This window comes from Caloenas nicobarica, chromosome 17, assembly GCF_036013445.1.
Source record: "Caloenas nicobarica isolate bCalNic1 chromosome 17, bCalNic1.hap1, whole genome shotgun sequence".
NCBI lineage: Eukaryota > Metazoa > Chordata > Aves > Columbiformes > Columbidae > Caloenas > Caloenas nicobarica.
This window is the reverse complement of record NC_088261.1, coordinates 5443498-5465748: the sequence shown is the minus strand read 5'-3', so window position 1 is coordinate 5465748 and position 22251 is coordinate 5443498. Positions and strand designations below refer to the sequence as shown.

The 22251-nt window shown below is 48.1% G+C and overlaps 1 protein-coding gene across 1 annotated transcript in view; it reads left to right on the top strand.

Moving 5' to 3' along the window:
• The window catches only part of LRRC75A (leucine rich repeat containing 75A), a 67879-nt gene that overhangs the window by 16768 nt on the left and 28860 nt on the right, over window positions 1-22251 (top strand). The window contains exon 2 of the mRNA XM_065647111.1: window positions 10000-10128. Coding sequence (XP_065503183.1) covers window positions 10000-10128 — 129 coding nt within the window. The remainder of the gene's footprint in view (window positions 1-9999; window positions 10129-22251) is intronic.

The window sequence follows — 22251 nt, the reverse complement described above, 5'->3', positions numbered from 1 at the left end:
TCCTGACTCCTGCCACTCATAACAAACAGAGTTGGGGGACCTCCCCAAAACCGGAGTAACTCCGTCATTTGTGAAACTTTGAGAGTCTTTGATGATCTTCCCTTGTGAAAAACTTCCCTGAGTTGCTCCGACAACCTCCGCCTCTCGCGTGGCTTTTAGGAACACATTGGATGATAACCATGGGTCTGCATCTCCATTCAGCAATGGAAGCCTCTTTTTACCATGTTCATAGGGACATGGTGGCACATAATAAATCCTTTTCCCTTTTTTAGGGGAGTGAATTTAGGAGTGCCAGCCATCTGTGTTAAATAGCATCCTCCCTCATTTCTTCTCCCTGCTGTAACCGCTTCGTGCACATCTTTATCTGGTTTTCTCGCTGGGTAGTTCTTAGGCAGCCGTTCATTCCGAGCGTCGGCTGCATCCCATGCCGGAGAAACAGACTCCGCCAAGCTCATTAGGTGGCCTGGGCTGGTCTTGAATATGTCTCCATATAAATACACAGCATTACAGTTACCATGATTTTTATGCAAAGCATAGATTATTCTAGCGTACAAGTGGTTTATGTATTGACTTGCCATTGCTTTGAATCCCATTACATGAATCTGCTTTATTAATGGACTTTGTCCATGCTTGAGGTTAACTGTGATGCTGGATTTGCAAATGACAGAATTGAAATTCATGTTGTCCCTATTAATTAGTTGTGTGATGCTGGCCTTCTTGGCAAGCCATTAGAAGCTGTGAAAACCTTTATTTTTATTCCATTCCTGTTGCTCTGTCTTAAGTAAGAAAACGAGTTTGGTGCTGTGGGATTTGTTTGTTTTGCCCCTTTGCTGGAAGCCTCTTTTTAACCGTTGAGATGGTACCAAGCGTAGAAAGAGGCTTTATCCTTGATGTGGAACAGGCTGTCGTTAACTCAGGATAAGTCTAAATGCAGAGAAAGGGCAGGGAGGTTTTATTTCAATGTCAAGTTTAGCCCTCTTTTTTCATCTCTTTCTTTGAGCTAAAATCTACCTGTGTCTTGTTCCTCCTCAGGTTTTACAGTGTAAAATCTCTAATACGCGCCTTCTTGCAGTGATACGTAGCCAGATTCTTGTGTTGTGCAGCGCAGTGGAGGTGTATTTGGTGTGCTCAGGTGGTGCCAGTGGTGCAGGTTTTGGTGTCTGGCTCTTCCCTCGCCACAGTCTATCCAAACCCATTTCTGTCCCTGCGCTCCTCCCACCCAGGCTCCTGCAGTGGCATAAATGGCTTAACGTGTTTTTATTGGAGTCAGCTGCAATTTGTTCGTTTAAATTATCTTTTTGTAATGTTCACATACTTCTGTGGCAGACAGTTTAAAGAGTTAATTGAATATTTCTCTCTCTCAAAGATGTCTTAAATTACTTCCCTTGAATAACCTACTCTGGAAAAGAGCTGTGTTGAGGAACGATGATGCTTATTTTTATTAGTGCCTGGATCAATAAGATCTTGGGTTTTATTCTAGCACCTATCTGCTTTGAAGGATCCCAAAGCAATTGTCGAAGGATTTGTATATCCTGCCAAAATTCAGTCCCTTTGAAGTAGAGCTTAGCATTCATTGACCGGTAACAATATGTCCCTCCATAGCTAATGCAATAATAATCAGCCCAGGGCTTGGAAGTGAAACCAGGTTTTGGATAGCAGTTATTGGATTGCAAGCTCTTATTGTATGTGCAGTAACGGATTGATTTCTTCTGGTCGTTTGGGGGGGTCCGGGAGGCTTCCTGGTGATATGGTAACGTCATTATCGACGCTGCAGGTTCAGCATGATGTGCCTGGGAATTTCAGTACTCGGGGGTGATGTGGGAGTGTTCGCTGGCAGCTTGGCTGTCTGCGTGCTCGCTGCTTGGCAGAGCTGTACATCAAAACAAAACCCCGTATCAGATAGCCGTGGGTAATCCCCATCTGCATTTTTGGCAGCGCTGCTAGCATAGACCTGATTGATCCCCCGAAATTATCAAGTTTCTTTTTCCATCACTGGATTGCGACAGCTCTCCTGGCTGAGGAGAGGAGGGGAGATCTTCAGAAAGCAGCGTTTTGAGTGGGTAGAAAAGCAAATGTGACTTTTCAGCCGTGATTTGCAATTCCTTCTATACTCAGCTGTACTGGGGACAGCTGGTTACCCCATGCTCAGGGAGGGCTTTTCACCCCACGGGCAGGGCTGCACTGTTGTACATCACAAGGAGACCCGCGCTGACCTCCTCCTGGAATCTCTCGTGGTGGCAGCTGCTGGAAACAGGAGATAGGGCTCCAGTGGGCCAAGGCAATAAATCCTGCTTTCCTGCTAACCAGGGGTTGGTTCAACACAATTAATGCCAGAGCCGGGCAGCTCGTGCTGGGTTGTGTTAATCTGTCAAGTAAGGGCAGTTTGGAGAAAGCGGCTGGACTGGAGCAGGGAAGAGTGAGAGGTGAGGAGTCCCATTCTCTCATCTTTTCTATTTAGAAAACAGAGTGGAGCCCACGGCAGGTCCAGGTGAGGTGTTATCTTGGTTGTCCATCACATCCGCCAAACCTCAGCACTAGGAAAATCCAGCTTCTCCCAGTGTCCTCCTTGAGATCCCAGCTGGGTGTCTCAGCTGCAGACCATCTGTCCTCCTGTCCATCCATCTGCCGCCATGCACGTGCACCACAGCCAGGTCCTGGTCCTTCTCTTACTGGAGTCTCTTCCTTCTTCTGACACCAATTCCCCCAAACTTACAGGACCTTAATTACCTCTGAGACTTTCACCCCTTTCCTGTCATTTAATGTGACGGGCTGACACACAGAGTTATCCGGGGAAGGACAGAGAGGTGCAAGGATGGACAGACAGCACAATCGCTCAAGCTTTGTTCCCTGTTCGATTCATCATTAAGGTTGGGCCATCTGAGTCAAGACTTTTGGACTTTTGGCTTATCCCTTAGCAGAGGTATTTTCAGGGATGTGTAAAGCTCATTGCTGTTAATGCAATGCAGTACGTGCAGGTGGGGGATAAGAAGCAGATTGCACAAGGTGCACGTAGACTCAGTGTTGCTCCAAGAACTCTCATCAATTGTAGTGCGTGCGAGGAGACTCGTCTGTAATTTCAAACAGGGAATGGCGTGTGATGTGAATGCTGCTCTTGTATTGGGAATCATCCGCTTATTGTATGCCCAGATACCAAGGCGGTCTCTAGCAGGCAGTGGTAATTACGAAGGCGAGTGATTCCGCCCCATCTGATAGTGTCATATTCTATTTGGAAATCTCTTCCCCTTTCCTGCAAGGATCTCAGTTCTGCCTTTCCCCCCCACCCCATAAATACATATTAAAAGACCTGCGTGTATTTAGTGCATGTGAACACAACATGGTAGAATATCTGCATGCACAAATAAGTCTTCAGTGCCCATGAGGCATTTGCTGTCACCTTCCAAGGACAAGAGTTGTTTGAGCTCCCGGTTACCTCCAAAAAAACAGTGGGGGCCTAAAGCAAGATTTAAAAAAGTAGCTCGTGTTGATGGATGATCAGCTGCAAAACAGATGGGGCTTTTCTTTGGATGGAAGAGTGGGTATGAAAGCCATGCAGAGCTCTGCGTTTGCTGTGCTGGAAAAAAAGGTGAGAACTGTATGAGTGGGATTTTCCTGCTCCAGTTGCCTAAACATTAAATGTCTAGGATAAACTAATTAGAGGGGCTTTTCTTGGCGGATAACTGATAGCGACAGCCACATCCAGAGACTGACTCAGCCCAGCTGCCTTAGAATAGGATGAATCACTGTCTTTATATGAACTGGCAGTAGACTGAGCTTAGGTGACAAGCCTGCATCCTTACCTGACGGGAGATGAGGTGCATCCTGTCCTGTAAGCCCGTTTTCCAACAAAAATCTCAGAGAATTCTGCAAGGGAAAATAAGTATTTTTTTGCGTGCGGGGTGGTGGGGGAGAGGCACGTAGCCTTTGTCCTGGGGATCAGCCACTGACCTGTGCTGGGACAGGAGTCCCTGCACAACCCTTACTGCCTTTAATAGTCAAAGGCACTAGTCACAGAGCAAAAAGAATGACAAATTGAAGTTCTGCTTCTGACCTGTGGTTTTGGACACTCTAGTGGGCCTCCGGGTTACTCCAGAAAACTCTTTGAGCAGACACACAAGGATGGAAATGGCAGATGCTTGATTAAATTTGTCCTTTTTCCTTTTAATGCTTCACCGTGAAGTTGTTAATGTGAGTTCCAGCAGCAGAAGCAGAGTTAACAGGGTGGGTGTCTTGCAGGGTTGATGCATTAACCTTTTTCTTTGGATTTTAGCCATGTAATGTGGGGGGGTTTGGGCGGAGTTGGCTAGCAGGAGGTGAGAGTGGCCCTTCGGTGTTTGCATTCCGCTGTCGGCAAACCGGAGAGAACCGTGCGTTTGCTCACAGCCTCCTCCAAGTTTTGCCCTTAGACCTGAGGCTTTTTTCTCCCGCGTCTTTCCTTTGCAGAAGGAAAACCGGAGGGGTTTGTGGTTTGTTCTCCCTGGGAATGTTTCCGTGCAGAGGAAAAGAGGCTCTTGCACCTTAGGGCTGAGACTGCTGGGAGGTGGCTGCTGTCACCCATCCGACTGGGGAGCAGGAGGACGAAGTGACAGGTCCCACCAGAAGCCATCTGGTGAGGCTCCGCATGGCCAACAGGATCCTGGTTTGGGGCTGGAGCTCCAGCTGGAGCAACGGCCTCAGATTGATGCACTGGGTTGGATGGGAACCTGGGTTGCGGGCAGCTCCTGCTGGTTTAGAAAGGATGAGTGAACAGGATTTTGTGAGCTGAAGGTGTTAAAGGTGGTGATGGATCTAAATCTTTTGAATTGTTCAAAGGAAGGCCTGGAGTCACCTTCCCCAAATGGTGTTTCCAAGCTTTTTTCTATACTGGGATCCCATGGTTAATCAAGATGGGGTGGGAAGCTGAAGCCATCTATTATCATTAAATATCCACAGGTGCGTCCCTGAAGAAGTCGGTAGCTGTGGTCTGAGCAAACTCCAACTGGGGCAATTGCATTTGCCCCACAGTTTAAGAAAAGGGCAGTGCGTTCTTCTGCAAAACTCTTATTCGCAGTTTTTTATTATCTGGATGGCAGCATCATATCTCTGCCCGTTAATTTGTCTCTCTGAGTTTCTATAACTCCAGCCTCTTGGAGGGGGTTCAAGCTGCCACCATTTATTATTTGAGTCAGTCTGCCAGGGAAATGTTTACTTCTTCGCTGAAACATTGACCGTCTTCTCTAACTGCACCCTCACTTGAGGCTTGAATGAGCAATCCTTGGTTCCAAACTAATATTTACTCTCTTAAACAGAAAGCATCCCGTATATTTAAACTCCATTTTTGCACCATCTGGTGGATTAGATATAGAAATTTGCAGTAGCAATTGTTGGTCTGGAGGCTCCCAGGATACCTTCTGTGATGCCCCATCCAGACCTGCTGGTCCCACCACCAGTTGTCTGGTCACAGCTGAGTTGAAATTGGTTCCTGTGGTTAAAAAGTTGTCCGGGGAAGACAATTGGGGGATGGATGGACAGCGTGACTATTTCAGCCTTGATTCCTTAGGATACCCAGTTAAGAATTAAGCTGTTTATAGCATGTGTAAAATGCCTTATTGCAGTGTATAAACGGATGGTTTATAGGGGGTGTATGTGGATGACCGGGGCTGTTGGGCTGCAATAAATGCACCAGGCAGATAATCTTTCCAGCAATGCCCTTCCACATCGCATGGCCTTATCTCATAGGAAAGTAAAGCAGCACCAAACTCTAGCAGTGAAGCAAATCCTGGAGGGCTCATCACGCGCAAAACAGGTGGAGGCAGATTCTAGATGCTGTGGCCAGCCGTGGCCCATTACAGCTGGCAAATCCATAAATATCAAGTTTTACAGTGGCTTACTGACCTCATAATTCAAGCAGACACTGGAGAATTTGTGATGAAGTTGAACATCCTAAGCATCAAAGGCAAGAAATTTTGTTCGCTTGTTTTCAAAGGGGTACTTCACAAGGCAGGGAGGTTGAGCTGCCAAATATGTCCTTGGACAAGAAAACCGACCGCGTTGCCTTTGAGCAACCCGCACTGTGCCCGCCGTTGAGTCACATCTCCCATGCCTGTCTCGCTGAGCTGACCTTACTCACCGCATTGCTAATGTTCACCTCATAAAATCATTTTTCCCAGATAAGTTGCTGCGGATGATTGATTGCCCACAATATTAATCCTCCTCTTCCTTCATGCCTGACCCTTGTTTATAAGACCAGCCTCTCTGCTTGGAAATTCATCACACTGCTCCGGCTATTAGTGGAGATAAGAAGCAGTTTTGGAAGATGTGCTGGATAAAGTAGAAGCTATTGGGATATTTATGAGCAGCCGTGATTGCAGGACCTCGGGGTGGTATTTTACACAGTAACCTCATTTAGGCAGCCAGTAACTGCATTCGCTCTGTGTTAATGAAAGCAGCAACAGCATAACCTGCTTTATCGTATGACTTCTCACGCGGACCTGCTGAATATTCCTCTAATTGCAATTCAATTTGCAGTGATAAATAGTTTAATAAGCGAAAATGGGCTTGACTTCCGCTGTTTATGGCTCCTTGTGGCTTAGGGGAGTATTACACGATGTTTTGTCTCATGGAAACACAACTTGGAGCTTCAAAAGCCAGTTGATCAACTCTTAGCTATTGTCTTGCTGCATTTTTTCAGGCAGCAGAAGAGGAATCACAAGTGGTTTTACCCAACACTAGGGAAATAAAAGCTGGGGGTACAGCTCCCAAATGCCTTGCATTTATTTTTCCTTATTCACAGGGAAACTGGGGAAGTCAACGGTGAGCTCTTGGGGCTGGTTTTGGGTGGAGGGGCTGTTTCTGTGGTTGTTGCTTGCAGAAGGGACCCAAGTTGAAGGGAGCACCTGGCACAGCATCAGCTGTGTGGAGCAGCAGGACTGACCGTGCCTGGGCTCTCACCTGCCGTGATGTTTTCGGTGATTTTCCAAAATGGTTGGGTTCTCTTTTGCCTTTCATGGCTGTAGGTGGGAAATTCCTACCACTGGCTGCTGTAGAAAGAGGTGTTACAATTTTAATCTGGACTTCTTTGACTTATATTTCTAATTCCTTCTCAGTTGGTTTTTTTGTGTGTGTGTTTGTCGGTTGTTGTTTTGGTTTGTGGGGTTTTTTTTGTTGGTGGTTTTTTTTTTTCCAAATCTCACAGCTTGGCATTGCCACATTTGCAGAAGCCTCCTCTTGCGGAGGCTGAATGCAACTAGTTGGTGGCAGGGAGCTTTCCTTCCAGTGGATAAGCCATCCCCAAGGACTGATGAGTGGTTTGGCTCGCTCGGTCTCCTGAATCCAGAAACAAACCAGACAAATTGCAGGAAGGGGACGGGTGATGGCAGGGAGGATGCTCAGCAAAATGAATTGAGCAAGACTCTTGCTTTTCTGTTTAGTCCCAAAGTGATCTCTGCTCCCTAGTCCTTAGTCTTGCCTGGCAAAGCAAGACTTAAGCTGATGTGCTCAGTGAGGGGCATGTTTTGGTAAGACAGACTCGGGGGCAGCAGCTCAAGTCTGCTCAAGGACCTGCCTCACGTCAGGGTCGGCAGCTTCATCCTTGGTGCTTTTTGATCCACTTGCAGCCTTTGAGTTGCTTTCAGTCACTTCTGCATTCCTGATTTTCTCCGCTTGTTTTGTGCCATTAATCCCAAATCCTGCTCAAGTTGGGCATTAGCACCGGCTGCCTGATGGGGGTCGATGTGCTGTTGGACGTGCTGCTCTGAAATGTCCCCTGGGCCACCTCCTGCTAGTGCCCTGGGGACGTCAGGACTCGAGGTGGCTCAGGGGTGCAGAGGTGTTCCCCTCCTCCTGCCGCACACGCACAAACCCTCCCCAAACCCCTCAGCACTGTGCAAGGTTTTGGGTGCACACTAGAAAAACATCCCTCCATCCCACACCTTGGTCCTGCCTGGCTCATAAATACTATAATTTTAAATCCTTATACTCTTCCTATTGACAGTTTCACTTGTTAACCAGGTAAAGATCCCCTGGGAAAAGGGAACGTGCTGAAAACAAACCCCGAGCGACTCGAGCCAGATGCTGGGCGTTTTCTCCACAGCTAGCGCTTCGTGATTTGCTGCTGACAGAGTGAACTGGTGTTAAGTTATTAAATTGCAGATGAGCTCATCACTTGGCCTCGAACAAGTTTCAGCCTTGAGTGGCTTTAAAATATTACATGTGGTGGAAAAGAGACAGTGCTGGTGTGGCAGGGAGACTTAGGGAGCAGCTGAGAAACACATCTGTGCATAAAAAATGTGTACCAGGAGGGAGAAGGGAATGCTTCATGTGAAAAATTTCAGTTTTCCCAGGAGACAGGAGGAGAAATTCTCCGATTTATTGGTTCTACATTTTAATTTTAGCTCAAGAGAATATTATCAGACTTTTGAGATGCTTAAAGGGAAGTGGCAAGATGCTAAGCCTGCTTTGATCCTCAAAGATCCCAGTGTGTGGAGAGCTGTGTGTGCGGGATTACTTCTACCAAGCCCCAAAACCGGCTCCTTCGGATGTGTGTGGTGTTTGCCAGCGATGCCATATGACCGTGGGCCAAATCCAGCTTTTACTTGATGTTTTCTTAATCCTGATGTTGAGCTCTGCCAGACTGGGAAGGCAACGTCCAGGCTGCGGTTAGGAGAGGTGTTTCTCTCGCCTAAAGAGTGCAAGTTTGCTTTGAGGATCTCCCTGCCCTAATTTATCTGCACCATTTCTATTTCTCCTTTTTTTTTTCCCCCTCTTGCAAAGGAGCCTGAGCTCCTGAACCCACGCGGTTCTGTGCAGTCAGACCCGTGGATCCACGCGGTGCTGGAATATGTGAGGAACAGGACAGACCTGAACGAAGGGATTAATTTTTCCAGCCTAATTAAATCCAACCACAGCGGAGCAGCCTTGGTGGGCTGGCCTGGCTGTCATGGTGCTGCTCCCGGGGAGCACAGCGCACACCCTCATCTTAGCTCTAGATCTCGACACTGAGATTAAATCATTTTTTTTTTAAAGTGTAAACTTGGCGGGAGCCGTGGGATAGATCATAAATTGGTTCAGCTGCTTTACTTTCCAAACTAGGTACGTTTGCAATCAGCTGGGTGCTCCTGGCGAGGGAGAACAGCCCCACACGCATGGGTTTTTAACTGCCCGAACTCCAGTGTGGCTGCTCTTGAGGGTCAGAAGTCATTTTTCTTGGTGCTAGTGGAGGTACCAACGTGAGGATGTCGTCATTGTCCTTATGGGCTGCTGCTGAGGAACAAAACATAGTGGAGATAAAATATTTGAAGTAAAAGGAGTACGTTATGTGTAACCCTTCCCTTCTTCATCCCTGTGCACCAACATATTTCATAGAATGATGAGTTCTCTGCCAAAATTCCTCAAATTGTTATGTCTAAGGATTGAAAATCAGAGCGAATAGTCTTAGAGGGGGCCTCAGGAGGTCTGATCCATCCCGAGGGCAGGATCAGCTCCATCTGAACTGTTCCTGACACATCCTTGTCCAGTCTCCAACGGCAGAGCCTCCACCCCTTCCCCAGGCAATCTCAGCACTTCTCTTCCCCAAACCCCCCGATTTATCCTTCTGTTTCCCTTGCTGCAATTTTAGGCTCATTCCCTCCTCCCTAAGCACAGCAGACCCAGAGCACATCTATGCTGTATTTATTCTCCAATTCCAGTTTCACGCTGATTGAGCTGTCGTGTTCTCTGGAGTCATCTTTGATTTTACCTTGTTGCAAGCGTACTGTTCACTCAGTGGACTTACAGCTTGTGAGAAGCATGAGGCTGTTCATCCCACAGCCCAAACCCCTTTTTGCAGAGCACATGTAGCACAGGAGTGCAGCTTTCCCCAGGGTGACATGTTCACGTGTCCCTTCCTTGTGTTGGGTGGTGTTGGGGATCCCTTTCTTCTTGGCTTCCTCATGGGGACCACCAATGTGGGCTAATTTTAAGATCCACACTAGCACTGGCTTTTGTAGCACATCTAATCTTGCTCCATTACCCTGTTTTCTGCAGGATTTAGGAATGGAGTCCACCTCTCTGGATGATGTCCTCTATCGATATGCCAGCTTTCGAAACCTGGTGGATCCGATCACTCATGACTTGATCATCAGCCTTGCTAGATACATCCACTGCCCCAAACCGGTAGGTACCATGGTCTCATCGCTCCTCTATAACTGTGCTGGCTTGGGAAACCGCTCTGCAGCGAGCATTGACCTTCCTTCTTCTGAGTTCCAGGGAAAAAACCTGGTTACTGCTGTGCTTGTGTGTCTTTGGACAGGGAGGACCTGCTTGGAAATGGTGGTTTGATTGCAGAGTATTGGGCTTTCCAGCTGACCAAGTGATGTTCACCTAACGTTAGTACTTTGGGAGTTAGCACTTTGTTTTGTGAATTATTTGTGCTTTCTGCCACTTTGTCTTTCTGTGTGGCAGACCTTCCCCCATGAGGAACACTTTCTGCCTCACTGGGATAACAGATCGTTCCTCGCCCTTGTGCGATATTTATTGTGACCCCAAATGATGAGAGAGTCCTTGGCTGTGCCTTCAAGGCCAGGTTTCCAAAAAAATGCAACCTCCATGAGCTGCTGTTTGGGCTTGGACACAAGCGGGTTTCTCCACCCTCCAAACCCTTCCCGTGCCTTTTTGTCCTTGGGAAAGAGCTGCCTGGACCAGGGCCATGGCATCAGTCGTCCAAGTTCATTACCGCACGTGAGACTTCACATGCTGGTGTAACCTGGAGCGGGGAGGGGAGGTGCAAACACCCCAGCTGGGGTGTGCACCTGATGTTTGTGGGTCCATCCTGTGTGATGCAGAGGGGTGCAGCCCTTCCCGCATCCCTCCTGGAGGGACGGCACCACCAGTGTCCTGGCTGTGTCATAGGGGGGGAACATCTGAGCAAGACCCAGCTCCTGTTGGGGATCACGTAGTGAACCCCAGATATTTTGGGGGTATCCCTGGAGGGGATGTGTATATCTCTCAGCAGGTCCCAGTGAGTTCATCAGGCCCCTGAATTTCTGCCAAGAGCACACTTGGCAAAATCCTAGGATTTTGTTTGTTTTTCCCTCCTGGAGACGGCAAACTCAGAGCTAGCTCATCTGTTCTCATCTCTGCTGCTGAACTGCAAGGTGTTTACCCATCACATGCCTCCCTTTGATTTGCGTGTGGCATTTTTAAGCTCTTCTTGGGAAGGGGCTGTCCATCGTGATGATGTGCCTGGTGCAACAGGGCAGGGGTCTGAGCTGGGACCTGGAGGCATCACCTTCCTGGACTTACTGCTGATAACGGGTCTTTAATTTCCTGTAAGAGTGTATGAAGAGATAGAGTCATTCACTGCTGTTTCTTGTGGATGTTTTGCTTAATAATAGACTCCATCGCTTTTTAAAAAGGAGGGAAAGTACTTTTTTGAAATATTTAAACATTTCTTTAATTTTGCTGAGGAAAATCTGCAGTGATGCTTGGGGTGTGTCTGCCCGGGCTACGGTGTGAACCTGGCTCTGCTAGTGCTTCATAAAACTCTCTACACTCAATAAACCGTGTTGGGAAGGGTGGAGCGAGTGCAGCAGCATGCAGATATGGCTTGAGGACATCAGGGACCCAAATCTCCTTCTCTAGACTGAGGATGGATGTCCCATGTCCTACAGTATGAGCTCAAGATATTGACACATCCCTGTTCTGTGTAGCTAAACCCCTGCAAGGATACCAATATATCCCTTTCCCTTTTCTTATGGAGAATAAGATCCTTTCCTCTCTCCTCCCCTATGGGGCAACGAGATGAGGAACTGGAGAAACTTATTTTGACGGGCGTGTTTCCAGGCAGAGAGGCCCCGTTCCCTGCTGAGGTTACCCTTTTCCAAAGCATCATGACTAAGCTGATTTCTGCTCCATGTTTTGCGCTGGGAGACCAACGGTGAGCCGCGGCCAAGTGCGCGCTCTGCGCTCCTCGTAAAAATAACCCGGGGCCGCTGATGCAACGGCGAGCTGCTCCGCTGCCCAATACCTGCTCTCTCATGTCTCCCTGCACGTTTCTTTTGGCACTAAATGCTGTGACGAAGTTAGTGCCAGGGTAAGCATAGAGATACAAATTCTTAAGGCTGAATCGTGGGCTTCTAGCAAACCGTGGTGGTAAAACGTAGACTAGTTTGGGTTGGAGGGACCTTCCAAGCTCATCCAGTGCCCCCCCTGCCATGAGCAGGGACATCTGCACCAGCTCAGGTTGCTCAGAGCCCCGACCAGCCTGGCCTGGGATGTCCCCAGGGATGGGGCATCCACCACCTCTCTGGACAACCTGGGCCAGTGTTTCACCACCCTCAGTGTAAAAAATTTCTTCCTCATGTCTGGCCTGAATCTCCCCTCCTTGAGTTTAAAACCATCACGCCTTGTCCTATTGTAACCCTCAAGAGCAAACCCAAATAACACCAGCCTGTGCAGCACTGTGGCTCTTTTTCTGCTTGAGATGCTGCTCGTTGGCCGCACTTGGTCCTCTCCCCTCCTCCGCACAGCTCAGGCCTTGCACCACCCCATGCAGTTGCTTTGGTGCCAGAACACAGAATGGCTTCTCTGGACCAGTGGTCCCTTACAAGGCTGCTGCGGCAAATGCTGGCAGGTGGCAGATGTTGGTCACGACAGCTGTATTAATACAGCAAAGAAAATATCACGTACTGTGCTGTGCAGCAAGGTGCTCCATCAGGGAAGGGATCTTTGGGGGCTGGCAGGCAGTGGCTAAGCCCTGGAGCATCCCTGGGAGATTGATGAGTGTTGCTGTGGAGAGCAGGGATTGCGCGGGTGACAGGCAGTGAGTCCAGCGACAGCAGGACTGTGCTGCAGCTCCTGGTCCGTGACTTGCTCGGGCTTTAGGTGCTGCCAGCTGTGCTTTAAACCTTCTTTTTTTTTTTTTTTTGGCAACTCAGGGTGCTGAGTGAAAAGTAATTTAATCCCCAGTGTTTGGTGGTGGTTTTCCGATACATTGATTTTCTTTCTGTCTCCAAAACCCTGCATGCCTGAGTCACCTGGGTTATCCAGCATCCAGTCATCTTTCCCCCCAGACCTCTCTCTCTCCCTGCGGTTTCTTTGACAGAGACTTGGCAGCAACGTACAAGAGCAGGAGAAAACTCAGGGCCAGGAGTGTTGCAGAAGTTCTGGCTTTTGCTCAGCCTGCCGAAGGTACGCCGTTGCATCTTGTGGCACGAATATACATGAATATGTCAGTTGAGGCAGCTGTGAACTTGCCTACATCCATACGGAGGTGGGACAGATGGAGCTGAAGAATGGGGCTGACCTGGATCCTGGTCCCAGTTAACCTGCTCTATTAAATACATACCCACTCGGGGTCTTGGGGTCTTTCTTTCCTCCTTCCTTCTGGAGAGAGCACTTCCCTGGCTTTCTGTACGTTGCTCTCTCTGCGCAGCCTCTATTATGCCATCCTTAGCTTAAAGGTGACCCCTTGGTCCCTCTTCTGAGCTAAAATAAAAGTTGAATTATTTTTCCAAGCTCTGAATAAACACGTCCTGGTGCGTATGGCCAGAAAAAAAAGTTGGCCTGTGCTCTCCAACGTGGCTGTGGCTCAGCACAGTTCTGTGGATGCTTATTCCAGCGAGTAAATTCAGACCAGAAGCAAGGCAAAAAATTTAACTTGTGCTGGAGGAGCCTGGAGAGCTTTGAATGAGCCCAGAAATCCTTTGGGTGAGCTTTCATATGGATGTCAGGGTGTGTTGTGCAAAGGCTGGACTGTGTCTCTCCAGACCCTGCAGAGATCCCAGCTTTCCCCGAGGCACTTGTGTTTGGGCAAATTTTGCTAAAGGAGCCAAGTGAAAACTCTTTTCCAGATCACTTGGAAGTCAGGGTTTGGATTTGGTCCCATGCCTTTATAAACATGTAATGCAGTTCAACCAAACCCGGGTGTCTTGAGTGCCCCTTCCTCGAGGGGCCGGGACGTGCCTGCAGCAGAAATGCCGATGGAGCCGTGCGAGTGCAACCTCCCATCTCCGACTGGGGCTTGCTGGGTTGCTGTCTGCTGGGGGAGCTTTCAGATGGAATAAACGCTGCCGTTGCATGTGAGCATTGTGTTGAGCGGTGCCCGTAGATGTTGCACTCTGTATTTATCGCCTTGTGCAGCTATTGTAAACCTTGGGTGTTTATTGTGCAGTTGATTGAGGCAGTTTTGCTCTTCAGGAAACTCTCAAACAAATTGTGCGGCGATGCTTTTCCAACGGGGTGTTTGCACAGGATCAAAGGCATTTGAACAAGTGTTTTCTTCCCCACGGCCATGACCTTGGGGCAGTATTTTATCTTCCTGCCTCTCTCCAACCCCAGCGCCCATGGGAAGGTGCCAGGCGAGTCCCTCGGAAAGCGGCTCAGCCCCCGGCACAGCCCACAGCCGCCCCTTTTCAAAACTGGGTAATGTCTGTCTGTCCCGGTGAACAGGGAAAGGGGACAAAATGCTTTAACAAGGCCGCGTGGTGTGAGATGGAGCTGCCCCGATGCCCCGTATCTCTCCTGCAGCCTCTCAGGCTTCCAGTATGAGTTGTTGCAGGCGAAGGAGCTGAAAACACAAACGCATAAGGAGCAAAGGGCCCCCGTAAAAAAATTTGCAGTTCACTTTGCCAGCAGGAATATCTGGCCATAAAGTATAGGAAAATTAAACCGGTTTCTTTTTCCACAGACCGAAGCCACGTGTATGGATGACTGATGACCGTGATAGGGAGTGAGTCAGGCGTTCCTCCAGTTTGGGGACTTGTTGAACGTGGGATAAGCGCTGAGCAGAGCCGAGCGCAGACAGCAAAGCCTCAGGCAAAGGCTGCTTTTTCCCTGGTGACCTTGGGCTGTTTGATTGCACCAGTTCTTACTGTTCTGGGGATGTACCGTGGAAGCTCTTCCAACCCCTGATGGCCACTCACAGTAAATCCAAAGTGAGATTTTTTGGCTTTGCTGATCCCCATCCTGCTGTTTTCCATGGAGGAAGGATTTTCTGCTGGTTGGTGGCCAGGGAAGGACTGGCAGAGCAGCTTAGCAAAGCCTCATCCCTAAGTCCAGCTTTGCCTGGCCGTTCTTTGGCTGGTGCCTGCACCTCCTGGGCTGCAGCTCCACCAAGAAGGCAGCTGAAAGGTGAAAACCCATTTCCGTGTAGGGTGCAACAGACAACGTGGTCCTCAGCTTCCTCACCAAAATTCATCGTGTTTCAAGATATACAGTGACAGCAATGTGTCAGGGCATTTAAAAACTCTTCTGATAAATTGGTGTAGCTGGAGAGGTGACGTGCTGGGACTGGAAGCAAAATGGATTTTGCCTGTGTAGCTCTGGATAGAGCGAAGATCTGTTTTCTTGTTTGCTTCTGTGTCATTTGAGAAATATACGCCTGGCTGCATCCCTGGCTCAGATTGCCTTTTCCTGCATAAGCTCTGAATTGATCAGGTTTGCAGTATGGGTTTGATTACATGAATTGTCATCCATGAAAACAAGGAAGTGTAGAAAGAAAAAGTGGTTATCGTGGCCTGGACAAAATAATCTATTTCTAACCTTTCTTCAGCCCCATGGTATAAGAATTTAACTTAAAGATGATGTAGAGGGTTTTATGCCCTATATTTTAAAAATGTATTCTTTCCTATGGGGCTTCATTGAAGCAAAAATGAGCATTTTTTCCCCTTATTTACACTCCTATGTGCTGTGACATGTGGCTGAAATGGTAGGAATAAACTCAGTTTATACAGGACGAATATAATCAGGATACCATGACCACCAACTCGGTGCCTTTACCCCCAAACCAAGCACGTAATCCAAATCTTCCACCACGTGTGTTATTATTTTATCTTGAATTTAAACTATCATTCCAAGTTTCTGACATCACACTCTTTTTTACAGCGGTACAAGCTGAAGTTATAGGTATGAAGTGGTGACACCTCGAGGGACACTCAGGCAGTCTGTGGGGTGATCTTGTCAGCCTCGATGACTCTTTTACCTTCCCCTTTTGCTATTAGATGTGCAAGGAAAATGCATCTCACTGATCTTTTTGCAAAGGACTTGGATACCAGATGCAAAGTTCTATAAGAGCACAAAGTATTATTTGTTGTTTGCTGTAAGAAACATCATAAAAGGAAGCTGATTTATGAATGTAAACCCTCTAAAACCCCAAAAATCTGATATAAAAGGAAAAGGGACTATGAGGATTCAACTAAGTCAATTGTATTCTATATTAATGGCTCCTTTTTTTTTTTCTGGTCTTGCTCCAAGTGTGAAGATCACTCTTTCTGGACATCTGCAATACATTAAAATATCCTGCAGTATGAAACAGGCTGTGAAGCTCAGACCCCACTAATGACAGCTCCGGTTCTTTCCTGACTTAATGTGTCAAGCCCTCTGCTCATCTTTTCTTTGCAAAAAGAAAGATATTCTCTAAACCAATTGTGTGCGAGCTAAAGCTGAGCAGAGTGCTGTGGAAAAGGGGGAAAATTGCACTAAAGGTTTCTTCTTTGCAGTTTTTTAAAAAATTTTAATATTAAGGCTGAAAGTGAATAATGGTGAGGTCCAGATGGGCTGTGATGATACCACTATGGGCAAATTATTGGTTTCTTTGTGAAATGGGACTGCGGAGGGAGAGGGGACGTGCTGTGCCGCAGCCCCCTTGCCCAAACCCCGTGTGATGTGAGGAAGCCCTTGCTGTCACCGTCCCTCCCTGCCAGACGAATTTGGTCCCCAGCGCTCAGCCCGTTTGCACACGGGGATGTCGAGCAATTAATCACAGTCTGATCCATGGTGCTGTTCTGCTGGCGTTTATTTTTCTTCTTAAAAAACCACACCGCATCAGCGGGGAAGTGGCAGGATGCCACCCTGTATTAAAGCACACCTCATGGTGTAGGAACCGAGGGATAGCATTCCTTTCCTTAAAAATAAATAAATCTTAAAAATCCATTAATTAATTAATCTAAATTGATCCAAAAATCTTGACACCGGCTGGCCACACGCTCAGTTCCCATAATAATAAGACGACCTTTCCTAACCACTGCGCAACCATCTGCAAACCCTCCTAAATGCCAGAGGGTGGATTTTGTCGGCTCGGAGATGGATTTTGCGATGCCATCGAAACGTCAGGTGCCACATGAGGCAGCGAGTGATGTGCGAAGCGCCGCGCCTGCAGATTCCCCTCTTCTGCCAAGCAGTCGAGAGCATCTTGGGTGACACCAGTTGTCAGCGATGGGCATCGTCACACAGGCCGGAGCTGGAGCTGAAGTTTAAAAAAAGAACCAGGAGCAGGAATAGACATTTCGTGGTGTCTCTGTCTTTTCTCAAAAGGAAGCGGTTGCCAAGAACCCCAGGTGAACTTCAGATCTGAATCCAAAGCTGAAGAGGAAGGAGAACGGTGCAGGTCAGCACAAGTATTTTAATGCCAAAAAGAGAAGGAAACCGTCTGGGGCTGCATTTTGGAAGGAGCTACCAGTTCCTAACAATGAGTCAGTTTTTTGCCTTCCCCACCTCCTTGTTTCTGTTCTCAATTTCTTCTCCTCTAGAGAAAAACACCCGTAGGAGATGACATAGACCCCCACTGCTTCTGCTCTTGACTCTCCTAATGATGCTCCATGGCTGGGCAGAGAAGAGGCTTCTCTCACCTTGCTTCTTGGTGGCCTCCCCTTCATGGTGGGCAAGAAAAGGAGCCGTAAGAGATGTTCTGCTGTTGGTCCTGACGAGCAAGTCTCCCTTCCAGCGTCAGTGAAGTCTCTTGGAGAAGGGTTTAATATTTGTCTTGTTGCAGCACAAGGAAGGGCTCAGCAGCTCTGCCTTGATGTAAAAGGCAAAATATATTTTTTTACATGAGGTACTCGGGGGTTTCAGGTTGTCTTCTGGAAAATGTTCTTTCCTCATCTCACACTTGCCCATCTATGCCATCTCTCGTGGTGAGGGTAGATCTCACCTGCCTCTTCCGTAGACCCTCAAATCAGTACAATAAATAGTTGTCAGCTGTGTGCTCTGCTCCTCTGCCTGCAGATTGACACCAGCTTCCCAAGAGGGCTGGTAGAGGTGGCATTTTTTGGTCTCTGGATGAAAATGCTCTGAAATTTAAAAAAAGTCAGTCTGTTAATACAAAGGAAGGGTTTGCTGCTCAGTCCTGTCGATGTGACAGGGCGTAATGAGAGCGAATTAATGTAGAGAGCATCTGAACGGAGTCCCTGGTCTCTTATTCAATGCATTGTTCCCCTCCAAACAAATGTCACTTAAGAAGCACATTGAAGAGCCACTCACATGCAATCCATGCTGCAAAACCAATTTGGGTCAAGCAGACTTTGTCTGATTTTGTCCCTTGCTCCCAGAGAGTCACAAGATGGGGAATATTGCTGGGAAAAACTGTGATGAAGAAGGTGAACCACTGAGGCTGAGCTTCTTTCACTAGAGCTGGCAAGGGCTGGAGTTGCCTTGGTTAAATCTAAATATTTTCTAAGGATTCTTCTGGCACAACTCTGGCAGCCAGGAGTTGGGTGTCATCACACACAAGTACTGGTGCAAAGGCAGGTTCTCATCCCGAGTGGAGCGTCCAGGACCGTCTGTCCTGCCACGTCTTCACCCGCAGCCTCTCCTAATAACATCACATAAGTGTCCCCGAGGGAAATGATGGATGAAGAAACAGGTACTTCATTAAACAGTAACAATGTATTTTATTGATGTTTTCTGATGGTAATTGACCGTTGAGCTCAGCTCATTTAGCTTTTAATCAGGACATAACTTACCGCAAAGGAAGGAAGCGTATTGATTCCCTGCCTCCTCGCAGGACCGATATTTATTTACCTCGAGCACTGACAAGCGTGTGGTGCTGTATGGCTGGAGGGGAGACCTGGGGGACTTGGGCACTCGGATGGGTATTTTGACATCTATTTCCAGCCTAACTCACAGGTTTGTGAATACTAAGCAAACAAATGGTCTGCTGGCGATGTGGTTTTACAGAAATGAATGGTTTAATGAGGAGAGTTGGAGGATTTTAATAAGGAGGGGATTCCTCTTACATTGGGCAAAATGTAATAAAGAAATGCGAAGAGCCAAGGGCTGGCAGATCGGGAAGCTGCCAGCAGGACTTTCTGCGAATGCTCTTCATAGATGGCAGGGACTGTGTTTTCTGGCCAAAGTCCAGCAAGTGATTATCTCACAGTTTGGGATATTTGGGGATTTGGATAAGAGCTTTATCCCACCCCTTCCATCATCAAAGAGTTTTGCAACCATTAGGTAATTTGCTAATCCTCCTGATTTCTCTGTCACTTTCCTTTTACTCCCTTCATTCCAGCTTTCCAGGAAATCCCCTGCACAGCTCTTGCATCTGCTTTCAAAGTTTTGCATCTGCTTGGAGCACCTGGTGAAGTGACCCGACTCCCTCAAGTCTTGCTGCATCCCGGAGCCGTTCCTGGGAGAGCTTGGCTGGAGCACAGCCACTGCTATTAGTTACTGCCTCGTTACCGTGATCTTTTTTTTTCAATTAAAAAAAAAAAAAAAAAAAGGCCCAGTTCTCTTGTGCCTATAAGGGCCCCACAGTGGTTAATGAGCTGAAGGCAAACGTTGCTTTGAGGGCTGTGCCCTTGCACTGGGATCCACATTTCTATGCGCTCCTGCAGTGGGAAAGCAACTGGGACTGATGCGAGGGGGTCACTACCGCCCCTTCCCAGGCTCTCATGCACGTCACGAGACTCCCAGGGGTTGTAGTGAGGGGCTGAGAGCCCCCACGGAATGACAGAAATATTTGCAGTGGTATCCTGGGGACACTCCTGTGCTCTTCCAACAGCAATTACGCACTGGGCCGGGGTTTGCTTCCCGTGGGATCCGGTGCAGTGCAGCTGAGACACAGGCCCTGCAGGAGACTTGTTGGGCTGGGAAAATCTCTATGTGCTGTCCTACATCTGGGACATAAATAACCAAATAATCTACTTTAACCCTGGGGTGAGAGGGGTACAAAGAAGGGCGAGCGGTTCCTGCATTTAGCAGCAAAGGCAGGTGCTGGGCTCCAACCGGCGGTTCCCCAGGGGATTCCCCCTGAGAAACACCAGCTCCCGCAGAGCAGGGTCTGGCTGAAGAGCCGTGTTTGCTCAAGGCAGGGTGGTGTGAGGTATCATGGACACCGTGCAAAGCTCTGTGCACCCATCACTCTCCAGCGTCCATCTCCATCCTGTGTGCATCGCCCCTGAGCAGGGGCTGAGAGCCTGAAAAGCAAACAGCGGAGCCCCCCTGGAGACACAGCGCTTGCTGCAGCCTGGGGCCACATGGGTAAGTAGAGACATCAGGTCTGTAGGGGATGGATGATGCTGTTTGCTAAAACAAAGGGGAGCTTTGCCTGCAAACCGCATTTGGATAGTGGCAGTGAGTGATGGGGAGCAGCTGAACCCCCCTGGGGAGGAGCTGCCAAGGGGGTGTGTGTCCCCTAAAGCTCCAAAATCAATCCTCTCTGTCTGCGCATATAGGAAGATGGCAAGTACCATCATCCACTGAATACACTGGCTTCAGTAGATGTTAGAGGTTGGAACCTCTGACCTCTCTTCCCCTTTGCAGCCCAGTCAGCACAGCACCTTGGGTGTTTTTCTGTCTTTGCTGTTCTACACCAGCTACAATGATTAACTTGTGAGGTGGTTGTTTGCTGAGGTATTGCCAGGATAATGAATGGCTCTTGTGGATTTTTAGCTGCTTGCTTTGTTTGATGATAACTCCCCGCATCTATCAGAAGGATACAGATGCATTTGTCATTAAAAGGATGGTCCAGTGACCCTTCCAGGAATGAACGCTGCCATCTCAATGGCCTTCCCATTAGTCACTTTGTTTATAGCACTGAAGTGGGTCCAATTTGTTCAGCTGAGGATCTTACCGTGTATATCAGGAGCCACATGTTGGAGCGATGATGCTCAAAAGCCTCCTCCGCAGTCACGGTTTTGCTGTGCACATCTCAGCTGAGGATGCAGTCAGTGGCACTGGCCATCACAGCGCAGGGCAATGCTGCTAATGGGTGCAAAGCAGCACACAGATCCCCGGCTGTTCCTCGCATTGCTTTGACCGCTGCTCATTTCTCCTCTGCTGCAGAAGCTGAGCTGGGTACCCTCCAGTAGCTCTCACAAAAGATTTTTATATTCCTTTTTGCAATTTCCCTTTATCTTACATGCTCCCTGCAGGGCCATCTATCACCTCCAATTTTATTGCCTTCTTTAATTGCTTCTCTGAAGTCCAAGTGTAATATTACTCCAGGATCCTTTTGAATAACTTCCTGAGTTGCTGCGATCCCATTCATCTTGTATTTCTGGCTCTCTTGATAAGCCCTATTGTACGTTACTTTTCATTTTGGTGTGTCAACACCGAATCTAACGCATCGCACTTCGGCCTTTTGTCAAAGTGGATGATGAGCGCTTCTTATAGCGGTATCTAAGTTGCAAAATTGGTTTCCATTTATTTTCTTTGTTTCCAGAAATTTCTTCTTTCAATGTTCTGCTACTGCTGCAGCCTCGCTAGCTCCTAATTGAGGCTAGTTCAAGGCAGGGTTTAATTGCTGAGATCCTTGGTACTCTGTAGTTGTCCTAGGTGAGGCCTCAGCACTGTGTTGGATGCCCAGCGTAGATGTCCTCAGCCATGGGTTTCCCAGGTTTGGCAGTGGCTTTGTGGTGTCCAGTCCAGCTCTGGACTGGCCTGACTGGTCTTTGTACGAGTTGAAGAGGAGCGAATCCTTTACTGAGAAGAATTAGTCTTGCTGGTGCTCAGTCCCTTGCTGGTCATCTTAACACGGTTAACGTCCACTCCCATCTCTTCAACCAGCCTGTGGTGGCAAGATGTGGCCATCTTGTGCCTTTGTGGTTTGGACTGACTGAGGGAGAAGGTTTTTTGAACCATTAAGTTAACACACGTGACGTGCTTAATGGCTGAGTACTTGGTCAATTTGATCAAAGCCAGTTGCTCCTTTTGGACCAAGGTGTTAATGGGACTTTCTGGAGACCGACTGCGACGTGCATGGTGAGGAGCGATGGGTCAGGCAGTTACCCTCAGCCAAGAGCCTGGTTATCCCTGCAGTCACCTCCTGCTCCCAAGTCCCCACGCTGAGGCCACTTATGGTTTGCACCAGTTGCTGACTTTATCCCTCGTTAAGTTTTATGCTGCTCTTGGCCGGGACTCTACAAAATGTTAATTTCGCCATGCTTGCTGCCAGGGCTGATGCTGTCTGCCCTGACACAGAGTATCTGCCATCTGCTAGAATCATAGAATCATTTCAGTTGGAAGAGACCCTCAGGATCATGGAGTCCAACGATAACCTAACCTAACTCTAGCACTAAA